At 43.3% G+C, this 16,334-nt stretch overlaps 1 protein-coding gene across 5 annotated transcripts in view; it reads left to right on the top strand.

The window, feature by feature from the left end:
* Positions 1-16,334, top strand: part of SLC4A4 (solute carrier family 4 member 4) — a 235,620-nt gene that overhangs the window by 202,859 nt on the left and 16,427 nt on the right. For all 5 annotated transcript variants that reach the window (XM_074867030.1, XM_074867031.1, XM_074867029.1 and 2 more), the window contains 6 exons: positions 1,067-1,137; positions 4,092-4,280; positions 6,362-6,475; positions 6,830-6,991; positions 11,797-11,975; positions 13,350-13,422. In XM_074867030.1, the coding sequence (XP_074723131.1) occupies positions 1,067-1,137; positions 4,092-4,280; positions 6,362-6,475; positions 6,830-6,991; positions 11,797-11,975; positions 13,350-13,422 (788 nt within the window). The remainder of the gene's footprint in view (positions 1-1,066; positions 1,138-4,091; positions 4,281-6,361; positions 6,476-6,829; positions 6,992-11,796; positions 11,976-13,349; positions 13,423-16,334) is intronic.

Raw genomic sequence — 16,334 nt, 5'->3', positions numbered from 1 at the left:
CACTCTGAGAGACACATTATCTCTTCTCAGACTTGACCTCTCAAGAAAAGGATTGCATCGTTTTACAGGCTCAGCTCCATCCTTGCAGCATGACTTGCAGCTTGGCACAGTTTCCGTGCTCGAGTGTTGCCCTTGGGGTTAAGGAGCAGGCTGCCCATCTGGCCTTTCCAGAGAGATCCCTGCCCGTGGCAAAATCTGCACAGCAAAACTCATGAGATCTTACTTGTCAAGGGCCTGGGAAAGGTTGCCTGCATATAAAAATGTCCTACTACTTATTTAGACCATAGTATGATTTCAGTACGATAAGAGACAAATGCGCTTACTCGTTCTCCAGCCAAACAAATGTGAGCTATGCAATGGTTTAATACAAGTTAAATATTCTTATCAGACATAGAAGTACATGCAAAACCTGAATAAAACATGAGTACATAGTTGAGAAGACTATCTTCAGGAAAGATTGCATTTCTAAATGAAATCTCAAATAAATGATTTCTAATCCCATGAAAACAAAAGGAAAACATTTCTCAGTGTAACAGTGAATGCTGCCCCTTTTTTCAGAGAAATTATCTCCATCCTGTTGATTTCAATTACTCTTTTAATCTGTTTGGGCTTTTTTAAGTGCAAAATGTGTTTGTGCTGGATTCTGAGATTAGTTTTGCTTTTCTGGGTATCTTTGGGGTTGTGCATTAGTTTTAAGTTAATAATTAGGAGTGTTCTGTGGATATTTATTTTAATCCTGAAATTGCTAGAAAAAATACTACAAAACCATGAAATATTATATTATTGTCTGTCTGGTTTTTCTATTTTTTTTTCAGTGAACTCCAAAAAACCCCAGTTAGGTTTGAATTATGTTTCACTTAGCCTTTTCTTTACGTTTTTTTAAGTGATTGGTGATTGATGCTTTTGAGTCACTCTGAAACAATACTTTTGACTCACTTTACTTGAGCAAAAGGATTGCAAACAGTTTGATGAAGTTAACAAATGGTTTGACAGTTGAAATTTGCTTTCCTTCCTAGCTGTTTCAGCACCATGCTCACAGTAGTCCTTTTTCTGTTCCCTCTTGCAGTTAATAGCTCGTTATTTAACAAGACAACTGTGCCATCAGCCGATGAGCTGTTCTATTCCTCTACTGAGATGGTAAGTGCCTTTTGGAGGGCAGGGATTATGTGGTCTTTGAAGTCTGCAAGTGCCATGCATTTCTGCTGGGCCATGCTAGTAGATCAGGAATTGATCAGGTGAAGAAAACCCTTACACTGACACTCCCCTGTTGCCCATGACACTGTGAAAATGTGACAGTGTTCCTTTTAGTGTGCCCACTTGATCCTCCGAGGATTTCTCGTTGTGCTGCATACGGCATACTGTGTGCACAATTTGATAATATTAATTACTTGCTAATAGCAGCCACTTCTTGCAGTCTGATCTCTGTGTGTTGGCAGGATGCAAATGGTTCCCCTGGGGAATTAGTCAGATCCTTGTGTCCAGGGCTGTAATGGTAGGAGTGTTGTGGCCAGCCCTTCCTTTGGAAGGTTTTGTTTCCATCCCATTCTTTGATTTTTCTGTAGCTAACCCTGGCTTTTCCACATTTCACTCTGGTGATGAGCTTTGGACAATGAGGAGAAAGAAATGGAGTTGATGGACTGAAATACATGTGTTTGATGCAAGGGAAGTAAGTTGAGACACAGAATAACAACTTTCTGCTGAAGAATGCAGATCCTACCTGTCTGTGTTTCTTTTCATGTGGTGGCAACTCTTTTGTGGCATCAAGTGGCCCAGCAGAAAGGGAATGGTTTCTGAGCTGGGCATGCTGTCTCCAGGCACTAGGAACATGAGAAGACACAAGCCTGAAGGCAAGAGCATTGCCCAAGGTCCCTGAGGTGGTCAGTCACAGGGTGAAGAAATAGAAGTGAGGTCTCCTGAGGTCCAGGCTACACCTCGGGTGCCCTTTGCCGCTCCTTCCCTTCTTCACTGTCCCACTTCATCGGCTGACTGTGGTCCCTGAGCATCTCAGTTGGCTGCCTCTGGAAGGGCTGAAAATGAGGGCCTTTTTGTTCAGCTGCTTGCCACAGAAAATAATGCTTTGGGGAGGGATGAGCAGCCCCAATACAATGCCAGCCATCAGGACATCTACATCCACCTGTCAGGAGAAGAGTGCCCATTGCCGCTTCTGTTCAGTTAACAAGGACAACTTTTCTTGGGTTTTGTGCCTAACAGGAAGGCAAAGAACTGAGCTGAGGCCTGGAGACATGAAACCCCAACAAGTCACATTTGCAGGCTGTCCTTTCTTGGAACAGTTATCTTGGTGTCTCAGCCCTCCTCCCCAAAAACCCTGCTTTGCAACACCCTTCCTGCAATGCAGGAGGGGACTCCTGTCAGTCCTGACTCTGTGTCTCTGCCTGATTTTGGAAAGAGCTGGGAGGCCATGGTCTCCCTGTAGGATACTCTGCCTTAGCCCTGGTCCCTGCTGGGGGAGCCAGTCGGGGGCGCAGAGCTTAGCTCTGTTTTCAGGCCTCATTTTGGATGCCTTAGAGTTTCAAAGCAAAACAGATGTCTAGGGACACACGATAAGGGTGTTGGGAAGGGGAAGAGCAGCCCCAGTACAAATCCTGCCAAGCACTGGGTAGGGAGATGAAGCAAGATCACACTGGGGAGGCCTCCCAGAGAAGAGAGTTGCCCTATTCTTTCTGATCTCTGGTACCCCAAGCAGTAATTTTACCTATTGAACACTCTACAGTACTTACTTCTGTAGATGTAAGATCACAAAATGTAAAATATGCCCCCGAATACTTGTTTTTTAGTTTATCTCCCTGCTTTGAAAGCCATGTTTCTCTCCCCTCAGCTGCCATCCTGAGGTTAGCAGTCAGGGCAGATCTGCAGAAATTTATTGAAGAGGGGCAAAGTGCTGCTGCTTGATGCCATGGAGAGAGACAGTGCTGAGAGCGCAAATGCAGCAGCACCTTGTCAAACAACAACACAGAGCTGGGGGTTTTGTTGTTGGGTTTTCCCCCCCACCCCGCCATCAGTGTCAGCAAAATCATGCCTCAGTTCAGCTCTTGGGATTCACAACATTTGCTGAGGAAGCTGCAGTTTATTACATGCAGCTTCAGACCACAACTTGGTAAGCATCCAGTTTGGCCACATATGTGATGTATTTTTCAACATACACACATGAACAAGATACTAATAGACCCAACATGAGGCCATGAACCTATTGCCTTCAGGAAGTACCTTAGATATTTTCAAGATTTCTAATATAAGTTAGATTTGGTTTTTTTTCCCTACTTGAAAGTGTCACTTATAAACAAAAGGATATTTTCTGCCTTGCACTTTCACATAAAGCACATCCTTTTTCTGGCAAATTTCTTGTTGGTCTGAATTAGTCTGTGCCCACATTTGTGACAAGTTCTCTATAACAACTATTTGGAGTAAAATACTCTTTCTTCTCTATGGTTTTATTCATTTTGAGTTATTTTAAAACATTCTTTCTCTCTGATGTCATGGTTCCTGGGACTATGGTTTCCTTCACTGCCATTTCCATGCAGAAATGGAGGAGCAGAGACAGAATTTTATAGGTGCCTGAAAATCCTTTAAATTTTTCGTGGTAGCTGCAGTGCGGCACTGTGTGTGCAGAAGCTGACAGCGGGCCTGAGGCGAACCTTATTTCTAGAAAGGCCAAGGAGGGAGATTTTCTGCTGTGGGAACAGTACTGGCCTTGACCTGAGAGAAACGGGTTTGGATCTGGTGTTGCTTGCAGTGAGCGAGCAGTGGGGAGTGCATGTAGAGGTGGTCTCAGGCCACTCGAGCTTCTGTGTGAGATTTCCAACACTGCTTTTCTACTGGAGAAAATGCAGAGCATGTCTGGCAGATCACAGCAGAGGTCAGCAGATCTCTGTCTTCTTTCTGAGGCCCAGACTGTCCTCAGCTCCCAGGTAATACCATCCTCTGTCCAGATTAAAATCCATTCTGTTTACACACAAGCACACAGATTTTTAGCCTCTGCACCATGCCTCCCTTTTCCTCCCAGTATTTTTCCTGATGCCCTGTTCTAGCATGAGCAGCTTATGCACAGCTTTATGGAAACTTTTTTTCTGCAGTACAACACCACAATTGACTGGTCATCTCTGACAACGAAGGAGTGCTTGAAATACGGAGGACAGCTTGTGGGCAACAACTGTGAATATGTCCCTGACATCACCCTCATGTCTTTCATCCTCTTCTTTGGCACTTACACCTGCTCCATGGCCCTGAAGAAATTCAAGACCAGTCGCTATTTTCCAACCACTGTAAGTATCTCCTTTCACCCTAGCAGTGTGTTTCTTTACTCTTTACTGCAAAGATCAGCCTGCCTTTTGGTATAGCGGTCACACACATCCAGGGAGAAATGCTTTGCAGAGAAGCCAGATTGTATGGGTTGAGATAAAAACATGGAACTGGTTGACTAAGGTATGTCTGGGATTGCTTAGCTGTCACTCAGTGTTTCTGGAGGGCATGGTTAAGGCAGCAGAAGAGCCAAAATGCGCCGTAATCTGTCGTGGGGATATGGCAGTTTAAAGGTGCTGCAGGCAACACTTCCAAGCTGAGATACGCAATGATGTAGCTTATCAGCCTTAAGAAATCAGAAGAGTCCTCCAGGCATATATAGTTTCAGCTGGCCATTTTCAGTGTCAGATACACAGCTTAATGTGACGTACTGACTCTAGGGTAGGATGTATGGCCGTTCTACAGAAATCAAATGACCAAAAGGGACTATTAATGGTCAGTAGTCTCCCTGCTCATAGCCAGAGGGAGTATTTGGGGAGGACAAAAGAAGCCCTTTCCTTTGTCACTGAGTAAAAGTGGGTAAGCAAGCTGTCGGTATAGAACAGGAGAACAGAGACACATCTTTGATGTTCTTGGATAGTGTTTGAAATACTCAGAAATCAGTGCAAAAATGTTGAACTCAACTACAGTCCATTGTTACAGTAGGGACCTAAAGCAAAAACTCCCTTTCTTCTCTGAGGATCCAGATGCAAAATAAGGATGACCTGAAAAACATCAGCATTGATTTAAACAAGATTCTGCTCAGACTTACCGCCAACTTACATACATCTCTCGGGCACATATACTTGTTTTGTGTCCCCAAGTAAAGTTACCATGACACGCATGCGAGCTGGCGGTTTCTGTGTGTACCAAAGCCATGTTTCTCTCCAAGACCTGCCTCCACCCCACCTCATTTTTGGCATTCTGACACGTGGGGATTTATCCTGCATGGATGTTTACTGTTCTGCTGTGTTACAATTGAACCTCTATTATTTTTAATAAAAAGGAAACAAATTCCATCCGGGCTGGAATGCAGCTCAATTTATCTGTAACCATGTGAACCCAGGAAATTTGGAAGGAGCAACAATTCTGAAAAGATCACACAGTTACAGACAAGCACAGTGGGTCCTGCCCAGTTAAATTTCGGGATCTGGCCAGTGGCAGCTTGAAGTTGTCATATTCCAGTGACTTCAGGAGAGTTGCACTCCTAGGGCATGTTGAGGATTTAGCTGAGAAGCCTAGTTTGTTTTTGTGTCTGTTTAGGTTGATTTATTACTTGAACAGAAAGCAATGCAGTCTTTGCTAGTCATACAGAACATCTCATCTGTTTTGGTTTTCCCTTCTAAAGGGAAGTTTGTGACTGTTTCCATTATCTGGTGTAAAATACCATTTCTTCCCTTTTTTTTTTTTTGTTAATCTGCATTGCAAAATCAGCCGTATTAAAAGAATGGTGTCTGGGCATAACACAGTATTTTTTGTTAAAGCCCCATACCTCAGGAATCCTGCGATGAGAAATTTGACTCGTGTCAAAAAAGCAGTCTCTGGCCCTGCATAGAAAAACAGGAAGAATCAGAGATCACAAGGCAAACAGGAGACAATATTTTATGTCTAAAAAAGTCACTATTTTTTTAGGTTTATTTGTAAATGTTCAATATCTGTTAATATTGGAAGCTGATCCTGAACTCTCTTCAGACACTGCTGCAGAGGAACTAGGTCTCCATACCAGCGGTTGTTGACGGCTGCTCAACCTAACATCACTGAGCCTGCCTTGAAGAATTAACGTGGGAGTTTCTTACAAAAGCCATTTTCTTTTTCCTTAGGCTTGTTTTCATACTTCCATTTGGGCTTAATTGTTTGGCTTTCAGATAACGCAATAAAGTACCAAGGCACATTAAGGCAGATGGCACCAGACATGACAATGCACACCTTTGTTTCTATGGAAGAAGAAACTATGAGCTTGTATTGCCACCAAACGCGAGCCTGGAGTATCCCATAGAAACTAAAGCATGGGTGAGATGGTGTTTCATAGTGCTGACTACTGTTATGATATCAACTTCTGTTTCAGGCCCGGAAGCTCATCAGTGACTTTGCCATTATCTTGTCCATTTTGATTTTCTGTGGAATAGATGCCCTGGTAGGTGTGGACACACCAAAACTAATCGTGCCAAGTGAATTCAAGGTATGTCGTTGTCAGCTTATTTGATGTCCTTTAGGTTTCCTTTTCCACCCATCTGCCCTGTATAAAATGACTTGACCTCAAAACAGGAAAGTAGTCCGCTATCTGGAAAGGACCATTTTACTCAGATGATATCCTTTTTATTAGCATCATTGGCTGATTTGGTTGACTGATTTATCTCCCAAATCCTGCCTCCATACTCTGAACCTTTTGTTGCTGTTAATGGGAAGGATGAAACTGTCACAAACCTCCAGTGTCTCCCTGTAGCCATATTGCTGCAAGTACGAGTGTATTTAGGATGTCATCACTCCTATATTGCAGCTCTAATGCAGCCTTTCTTTTCCTTGCCCTTAAAAGCCAACCAGTCCCGAGAGAGGTTGGTTTATCCCACCTTTTGGAGGGAACCCATGGTGGGTGTATCTGGCAGCAGCCATCCCTGCACTGCTGGTGACTATCCTCATCTTCATGGACCAGCAGATCACAGCCGTCATCGTCAACAGGAAGGAGCACAAGCTCAAGGTGGGTGTGCTTCGTGTCTTTCACTCATGAAGAGAGCTGCCTGGTGCTTTTGCTGTGCTAGAGGTGGAGGAGGGCCTGTAGTAGTGTTGAACATACATGTCACCTCAGAAACATCATTGCTGGTGTTAAACAACAATATTTATATTGTTAACTAGCATAGAGTTTTTTGCCAGGAAAACCACTGATTCAGTTGAAAATCTTGGGCATTGCACAAACAGCATTTGCCTTCCTCCTAAAGCAAGAACCCTGTGCAGGGGCAACTCGCAATGTCTCGTTCAGTAAGCACTTGCTAATTTTGGTTGGCTTCACCATCGTGCAGCCTGAAGCATTCCTACATGAGAAGCTTTGGGATTGCTCCTCTCTTTTCCTTTGCAAACAGGTCCCATGCCAGGAATAGTCAGATTTCACAAAACCAGCCAGCTACCTCTTCCCTTCTAGGGGAATGAAAGGACTTAAATTCATCGCATCCTACCCACTGCTTATCTGGCAAAGATGTGGCTAGAGCCGGAAGAAATTAGAGCAGCCCTCCTTTGAGAGGCAGGACTTTTGTTTAAAGCCCCTTTTCATGTTGACATAAACTCAAAAGCTTCTTAAAACCTTTACAACGTTTTGATCTTTCCTTGCAAGAGCTTCACTCTCCAACTGTAAACATTTGAGAATGACAAACTTGTAGGTATAGGCTAGTCAAAGCTTGTCTTGTAAAGAATACTGATGTAAACAATGTCTGACAGCCTTCTTAACCTTGCTGTCCCTGCAACTCTACTCATGGTAGTAGTACTGGTCTACCTTAGGAAAGGACTGGATGAAGTTCATTTCAGAATCTAGTAGTCCTGACTGCAGAGGTATTGTTTGCCTTAGTACTTCTGCAAGACTGCTATTTGAAGAGTTAGAATAGGAAAGAGGGTGCGTATCTATCCACAAACATAAAGTTATTTGCTTGTCCGCTTTACTTGTCCATCTGGTGTGCTCTGCTTTTCCAGTAGGAGATGAGAAATCAATACATTAAACACAGTCAGAAACTGGTGAGAAAAGTTGATGTCTGTCATTCTGGATGTTTGCTTGTGTAGGGTAAGCGCATACTGTCCACAATGTCCAGCAAACATGATTATACATACTACCAGAAGCATTCATTCCTTTAAAACAAGTCCTCAGGTCTGATGTTCAGGAACACTTAGGAAGGACACGTGTCCTTTCCAGTGAGCATGTTTGGCAGATGTTCTTCCTGGCACTTTTTTCAACAAGGCATTTGGGAAGATGGTTTGGGCCAGCAGAAGGCTCTGATCGCTCACTGACTTATGGCTGGTGTGCAAAACAGGGTTTTGGTAGTGCTGGTGATCTCAAATGGCTGTTCACTTCACAGACTCTAGTCCTCTAGAGAAACTAGTCCCAGACTCAATTACAGCTAACTCAAACCTCTCCTCTTGTATCAAATTACTCCTGACATCTCATTTTCCTCCTACCACCTTCCTCCCTCAAAAACATAGGCCTATTCCCTGTCATCCGTTGCTGTTTTTAAGGACAGAAGGTTGCTTTGTGATTGTGGTCAGCTTTCTCCCTGCACTTCTGCTGTAGACTATAAGGGGATACTTTATGGATCTGATGCATCAGCATGGAAAGGAAAACGAGGGTGGCCAGAGTGGGTCCACCAACTCATGCACAGATCTGCAGAGAGTGCCCGTTTTTTGGAGCTCAGGCTTGTGTGGGAAGAGGCTGTGAGCTTGGAAGAGCCTCCTCTCTCAGGAGCTCTGCCTTAACCTGAGCCGGGACCTAATTTCAATTTGCATAGCACTGCATTATTGCATCCAAGCCAGAATCTCTCTCACCTTATCACAATGGGCAAAGTTTCTCTGGATGTGACAAGCCCCTGTTACTGTGTTTATAATGTAAGACGATCACCAGCAGATGTTCCCAGCCATCGACGGAACAAGGTCTCTTTGTGTTGCGGCCATCCCTGAGCAGGCATGGCATGTCGATGTGACTGTTGGCCACTCAAAGAAGGTGTTGGAATGCCAGGGGCAATGGCAGGACCCCGCCTGTGGTTGGTATGGCCAGAGACAACCCAAGTATGACAGATGTGTTGCTGTACAGTGCTGTAAAATACAAGAAATAAGCTGAAGAGATTTGGGGCATACCAAGGGCATAGCCACGGTTGGATGTTATTTAAAGAAGACCTTTATATCCGCTGACATATAACAGCCTAAGATGTAGTAATGTTTTTAAAATAAACTTTCCAGACTGGCGCTATGCAGTTTTTCATGCCTGTAGGGTTTTTCCTTTCCCTGCATGGTCAGCTCTATTGAAAAATATTAAATTCCTGTAAAAGAAGACTCTCCCTTCCTGCTAATGGGACACATTTCAAGTGGTCTAACCCATGAGAGTAAAGACTCCCTCAAAACATGGGTAATGCTTGGTTATTCTTTAGATACCTACTTCATCAGTTATATTGAGAGCTGTTGGAAATGTGAATGGAGCTTTACTTGAAAAAGAGGAGGATATTTCAGTTCATATGGTCACTGTGGACATTAGACAATTGATGTGTGATTTAAGACTGTCCTGAGCCTGACTTGGAGGAGAAAGTCAGAGTAACAGGGAATGGGAAAAGTTTGTGTGCGCAGTGATGAGTACTGGCTGGTGGTCTTACAGGGCTGGTATAAAAAAAAACAACCCCGGAACATCGCTTTTTGACATCTGGATCTTGGCAGATATATTCAGTACTGTGCCTACGTCTTCCTTGAGATGAGGCTAATCTTTGATATGGTCTCAGTTTTAGGTCTGTCTCCTGCACCTAACTAAGCAGATACATCATCTTCTTAATCATTTTGAGAATATATTCACTGTTCTCTCATGAAGAAGAGGCCCCTCATCTCTTCAGCTTATAGGCACTGAACATGGTTATGCTAACAGCATTGGGTGTACTTTTTCAGTAACAAACACTCCAGCAAAGTACTGTTTAATATAAAAAAATTATTACCTGCTTCCTTTGTTATGGTTGTGAGCGCATGCTTTTGTTAAATGGGGGGTTCTCGAGTCCGATCCTGCTACTCTGCACCAAAAAACACCTCTGTACCCAAAATCTGCTGTAGGCCAGAAGAAGAACTTTTTTTTTTTCTGCTATGCCTTGCTAAAGTATTGGCAGGATGTCACTGAGTGCCCATCCCAGTGCTGCTGGCCAGCCAAGGTAAGCAGTGCATGTATGAGGAAAACAATGAGGACTATTCTAGATGAGCTTTCCCTCCTGGGTCCAGATCATTTGTTCTTTCCAATAAAATCAAATTGAATAGGATTTAAAAATGGTTAACCTTCTTTAAAATAGCAAACCTTAGAGACCTGTCTAGTGTTTTTCTGAAGATCCCTTTCTTTGGTGGCTCTTCCATTTCTTCACTTCTCTTGGCACTTGGTGACTGATGGATTTCCTGTTTTAGTTCATTACAGGATTTAAAAAATAGAAGATAGAGATCTTTCAAAAGGAGTAAAGAATGAGAGCAGCTTTTTCCTTTCAATAGGGTATGAGCCCATCAGCTGTTCTTGTTGCTTTCGCCAAGAGAGCCTAGGGTTGGGCGTTGAGGAAGATGTCTCCAGCACCAGGCACAATCAGCAGGGCTCAGGCCAGTTGTGAAGTCCTGAATGTGCGATCCCACTGTTGCTTCCTATCCTAAATATAGGAGTTCAGAGCTCACTCTGAGACAGCAAATGGCAAATGTTACCTTTTGGCAGGCACCATATTTCTGTAAGATTGCTTTCAGGTAGACTTCATTAAGTCATTACACTGAGAGTTATTTTACAACTGCTTAAAACTAAAATCAGGCTTTGGGCTGTTTTTATAGGGTGGTTTGGGTGTTTAAAGCTCTGTGCACATCCAAGCTGTCACTTACACAGGCATGAGATGACTTTGCACACACAGGTACTGATCTTGGCCTCCCACCACATCAAAAGGTGTCCTGTGCCTTCGTAGCAGAGTGGTCAGACACACGGCTCACACCGCCGCAAGCCACTCTCTTGCTTTGTAGACTATCTTCCATCCACTCACCCTCTCCAAACTCTCTTGCTGCCATAACTGTCTCGTGCTGTGAAAATGGGCTGTTGTGTTTTTTGCAGGCAGCCAGGGGTTGGGGTGGTACTGGGCATTGGATTTCTTTTTGATGTGTTACTCATTAAAAAAATGGGAACATACCATTATAAAAATAGTGCTTTAGAATACGGTTCATTTTTGTTTTTTAAGAGACAATGCAGCTCCTTCAGAACACTATAAACCCATTAATACCAAGATATATAAGTGTGTGTGTGTATATATATTTAAAAGATACAGAGAGATATATATTGAGAGCGTGCTTATACTGTTTACAAGATACAATGTGTATCTCACCAGATTTTTTTGGTGAAGGTTGTGCTCTATGATTGCCTTTAACTCATGGTCTGCTGTGTCAAATACCTCTGTAAAGAGCTATGTGCCTGGCCGCAGGACTTGGCTTGTACCAACTCAACCTCTAACCGCTATATAGGTACACAAGGTGCTTGGTCTTTTGCCAGACTGCTTGAAAGTCTGCTGCTTTCCTGTGCTTACTGTATGCTGTTGTTTTCGGAGCTTGTAACACTTAACCTGTTTTCTGTGCGGAAGCAGGTAATTCATCCTTTAAGGAGCCATGTGTCCTAAGAAATAGCACAGTAGGACACATTTCTTTTGGCCAAAAAGGTGCTGTAGAAGGAAATGCTGCTTGTTTGGTGTGCCTCTGCCCCAGGCCAGTGCCCTGGCCCTTCCATAGGTATTTAAAATAATTAAGCTGAAGGTTGTCTGTCTTCCTTCACAGAAAGGTGCTGGATATCATCTGGATTTGTTCTGGGTGGCCATTCTGATGATCATATGCTCCTTTATGGGTCTGCCCTGGTATGTTGCTGCTACTGTGATCTCCATTGCTCATATTGACAGCTTGAAGATGGAGACGGAAACTTCAGCCCCTGGAGAACAGCCTAAGTTTTTGGGAGTGAGGTATGTCAAACCAGAAAGACTTTAATTGCCTTGTTTGTCTTCAAAGATCAGTTTGTACTATAAATGGTCTTGCTTCAAGCAGGACACATACAGAGGTTCAGGGGAAATAGTCTTATATTTGCTGTAAATCTTCAGATCAGTTTGTACTTCCTTACAGCTTTTTTTTTGTCCACAGAGGATATATCCAGTTAGAAGCTTAGCTGGTGTAGCCCTTTTGCAAATACTCTTTCTTGAAAAGGAAGAAAATTGTTGTACTATGTGCGTGCCTGTAGACAGGGGAGATCCTGTGCAAATATGTGGGATCAAAGGGAGGAAAGGAAATAAACTTTGCACCAGAACTTAGACCATTTCTTGGTCTGCTTTGGGCATGCACGTTGAAGTAACCCCAAAATACACAAAGCTTTACAGGGCAAGCTCTGGTGCCCATGGGACGCTGCAAAGTTGTCATGAAGAATTTCATGCTGCTTTCTTCATATTTCCAAACCTGGCTGTGAGATTTAGCAGTGCAGGTCTCTGGCAATTCCTTGGACGAATCCCCGTGTAACTCCTCAAAAGTTTGTTTGGCCAGATCAGACACAGTTTTCCATGTTTTGAGAAAGGAGATAAATTTACTGCAGATTTCTTTGTCCACAGAAATTAGACAGGCATTCATTAGCAAACATAATGGTAAAAAATGTAAACCTGTCATGCCTAGAGTAATCACCCCTACTTAATCAAGCAATTTTTTCTGTATTTGGTTGCCTTAATTAAGTGGTTTGAAGTGCTTTCAATAGGAGCACTTCTGGAAATCAGGCCACTTGTTTAGGCAACTAAATAGAAATTTAATGGCCTAACTTTCAGTACTCTGAAACATTACTGGCAAAAGTATTTTTGGATGTAGAGAGCAGCTGTGGGGGCTGATGAAGGCATGTGTTCAGCACCCCATGAAAGCCTGAACCATTATCTAACTGCCGGAGTGCTGTGGCCAGGACTCAGAATATGCTGCTAATCTAAGAATGGAGAGCTAATGATTTATTACCTATGTGCATGCTCTAAACACTGCCGTGCAGAGGATTTGGATTGCTAGTTAACGGTTTCTAATGTTTAACAGGTAAACACACTCCTTACTCAGTAGCAGTACTCTGTTGATCCACAAACAGCAGAGCTAAGGCAGTACAAAAACTCATGTGGTGTTTGAAAAAAGAGGTGTATGAGGCTTGGACAGGATCAAGATACCTGCCTGATGCCATTGGCTTGTAATCACCAGTCTGCTTGGAAAATGTGGCTGCAAAAATGAGTTGTCAGGCTTCATGTTTGTTTTGAGTACTCTGAGAGGGGGAGAAAAAACAGAGTGAAAGCTGAAGCCATCCTGCTCACCCAGTGATTTTGTTTCAGGGAGCAGAGAGTCACTGGAGTCATCGTTTTCATTCTGACCGGTGTGTCTGTCTTTATGGCTCCTATCCTAAAGGTAAGGACATCATTTTTTCTGCTTGCTTCTGCTCACACAGTCAAAGTAGGGCCACAGCAACTGTCAGGCTATTTTTATGCTCCTAAAAAGGCTCATCATGGAAGTGTGGAAAGGAGATTAGTGAGAATTACTGATGCAGTTTTTCAATATGCTGGAAGCTTAAGTACAAACCTTTTGGAAGGAAAAAATAACGTCATTGTAGTGTGCTAGATAGTAATAGTGATAAACTTCAGGGCTGGTGGTCTTGGGGGCTGTGATTTTTTTCATTTGAAGATTTTTCTTCCATGTTTGCATAAAATTAAGTTTCCTTTTATTTTGCACTCTTACGCGATACCTGTGTTTTATGGAAAATATATTGTGGATAAAGCTCTAGAGCCTACTGGTGGCATGATGGAAGGGCGGTTGGCAATGTGGTGGAGTTGCTGTGTGGAAGACACGGGTTAACAGATGGATATGTAGTTTTAAAAGTACTTTTGTATTTATTTGAGTGTGCGCACATCTTAGCACATATACCTGAAGAAAATCTTCATTTGATGCTTGCTCAAAGGCTGTGTGCATGGCCCACTGAGAGGAGGGGTTTTTGATGAGAGAGAAAACGCAGAACTGGTGGCAGTCAGCAGAGCCTACAGCTGATGGTTTTAATCCATGGGTAATTTTGGTCAAAAGTCTTGGGACCATTGCCACTGCTGTAGCGGAGCTGTACCCTGGTGCAGCTGCCAAGGCACACAACTCAGCAGTGCAAGGCTCCGGCAGCTTGCCTTGCTTTAAAAAAAAAAGCCAGCACAACAATCAAATTTTCACTCCTTTAGGCTCAATCTTCCTAAAATAGCACATCCCTTATTGCTCAGAAGCAATGCACAGCTCAGCAGTATGGAAAATGCGTTTCTGGAGGAAGCAGTGCAATTAAATGTGATTTCTTAATCTGAATTTTTTTTCTTGTGAGTTTAGCCAAGGTTCTGGACAGATGTGCTGCTGATATATCATTTAATCTAGGTAGATAGCTGTTTTCCAAGACCTGAAAATTTGTTGGCACGTGGCCACAGAGAAATGCATCCTTTGTGGATCATCAGATTGTAGAACGAAACTGGAAAACCTGCTTATCCATGTCTTGTGGAGGATACTGTCTGCTCTGGGGATGATCATTTAAGTGGCGCCAAGTGTGGGCATACTGTACAACTGGAGATGTCAGCTGTAGAAGTCCATCTCCATGGATCTGTAGACTGATGGTATGAGCAGAAGACATCAAAACAGTAACATATGTACTGAAACAGTGGCACCATGCATCATGAGTCTGCGATGAAGCAGACGGGTGTCTGGAGAAGCATTTGTGGAGGATGCAAATGAGTTTTTGGTCATGAGGAGGTTGGAAGCCATGGGGACTGTGAGGCACAGTTAGATGTGAGCCTGAAGGGGAGGAGGCAGGCAGAGAGCAATGATGCTGCCTGTGTTTAAATTGGAGAAATTGGCTTTACAAAGTCAGTGTGTTCCTATCCGTGTTTTCTAAGGTTGTTTTTACAACTAGTAAATTTTTGTGTCTTGGTAACAGTTTCCTCCTCTGCACAAACAGGCCTTTCCGTGCCCTTAATTTAATGCCTGATTGTAATAATTCTGTTTGGTAGCTCATGTGACCTTTCCCTGCAAGATCTCTTCCTCTATTCCACTGGGGTCTATTATTTCCCCTGTTATTGCTTCATTCATTAATTATTTGTCCGTGTTTCCCCTAAGAACACATATGGGGAAGATCCTCATGGGAGGACGCCTGAGGATAAATCGGCACGCTCCTCGCCCACGTGCCAGTGAGAAGTACCTGGCAGTGTTTCAGGACCTTTAACAAACTCCAGTGGCAGGGTCTCCTGCTCAAGACAACTGCTTTGCTAAATGCCTTGCAGAACATTTAAGTCTTCTCATGCCAGCGGCAAATTGAACACTAACGATCCCAAATTCAATAAAACAGGCAATCCACAGAATAATCTCATCGTTGTTTTTGTGGGTTTTGCGGGGTTTGTGCTGGTTTTGAACATCACTGATGTTTCTGCTGTTATGGCATATCTCCACAGAAACATCCTCGGCGCTGCTAGGAGAATGACAGACACTTTCCTATGAAAACATCTTTAATTCTGTTGGCTAGCAGCAGGTTTGCTCGGAGTGCCTAAGCCAGCAACCCCATAGTTAGTGAATACTTTGCCAAAAGAAAGTCTTCCAAAGTGAAAGTGTTGCTTGCTACTCTGCGGGATAATGTACTGAAGTTTCACCTAGGGATGATTTCCAGGATTAATTATTGTGGAATGGTGAAATAATATTTGGATTTTTTTCTTTTTTTTGAAAAACAGAAAGAAATAGGAGAGGAAAAGAGTAATGTAAGTGAACTAGAAAGCTAAACTCTGGAAGCCTCCTACCCAACTTGCTGGAGGCAATATTATCTTGTCTGGTCTAATCCCTCAGATCCAGAGAGGGCTTTGAATCCCTTGGACACCCACAGCTATATGAACCACACACCGGCTCTCTGTCCCTCCCCGCAATGGTGCACGGTGACAGCAGACCATTGAACCCGGACTGCGGAAAAAACATTTGGCTTTTAATGTGAAATATCAACACAGCTCACTCAAGGAAGCAAATAAATCCAACAGAAGGATGAATTAGCAATCAAGAAGCTCACAGGAGGTGATAGGGAATGAGACTCAGGGGAGGAAAGGGAAAAATGTGGGCTGGGAAGCTTTGGTCTCAGATGACACATGACCTGGTGACTTTGGTGCTCATGTGCCCCAAGTGAAATGCATGCACTCAGGATTGAGGCATCCAGGGATATGTGCATGACACTATGTTTCTGACCCAGTAAACAACGAATAATGTGGCAGGGAATACAATAAAACAGTGAATAACTGCCACGTTATTTGCCTTTTTAATGAGTTTCA

The sequence above is a fragment of the Strix uralensis genome, chromosome 4 (genome assembly GCF_047716275.1).
Source record: "Strix uralensis isolate ZFMK-TIS-50842 chromosome 4, bStrUra1, whole genome shotgun sequence".
NCBI lineage: Eukaryota > Metazoa > Chordata > Aves > Strigiformes > Strigidae > Strix > Strix uralensis.
Note: the sequence above shows the minus strand (reverse complement) of the source record. Positions and strands in the feature narration are given on the sequence as shown.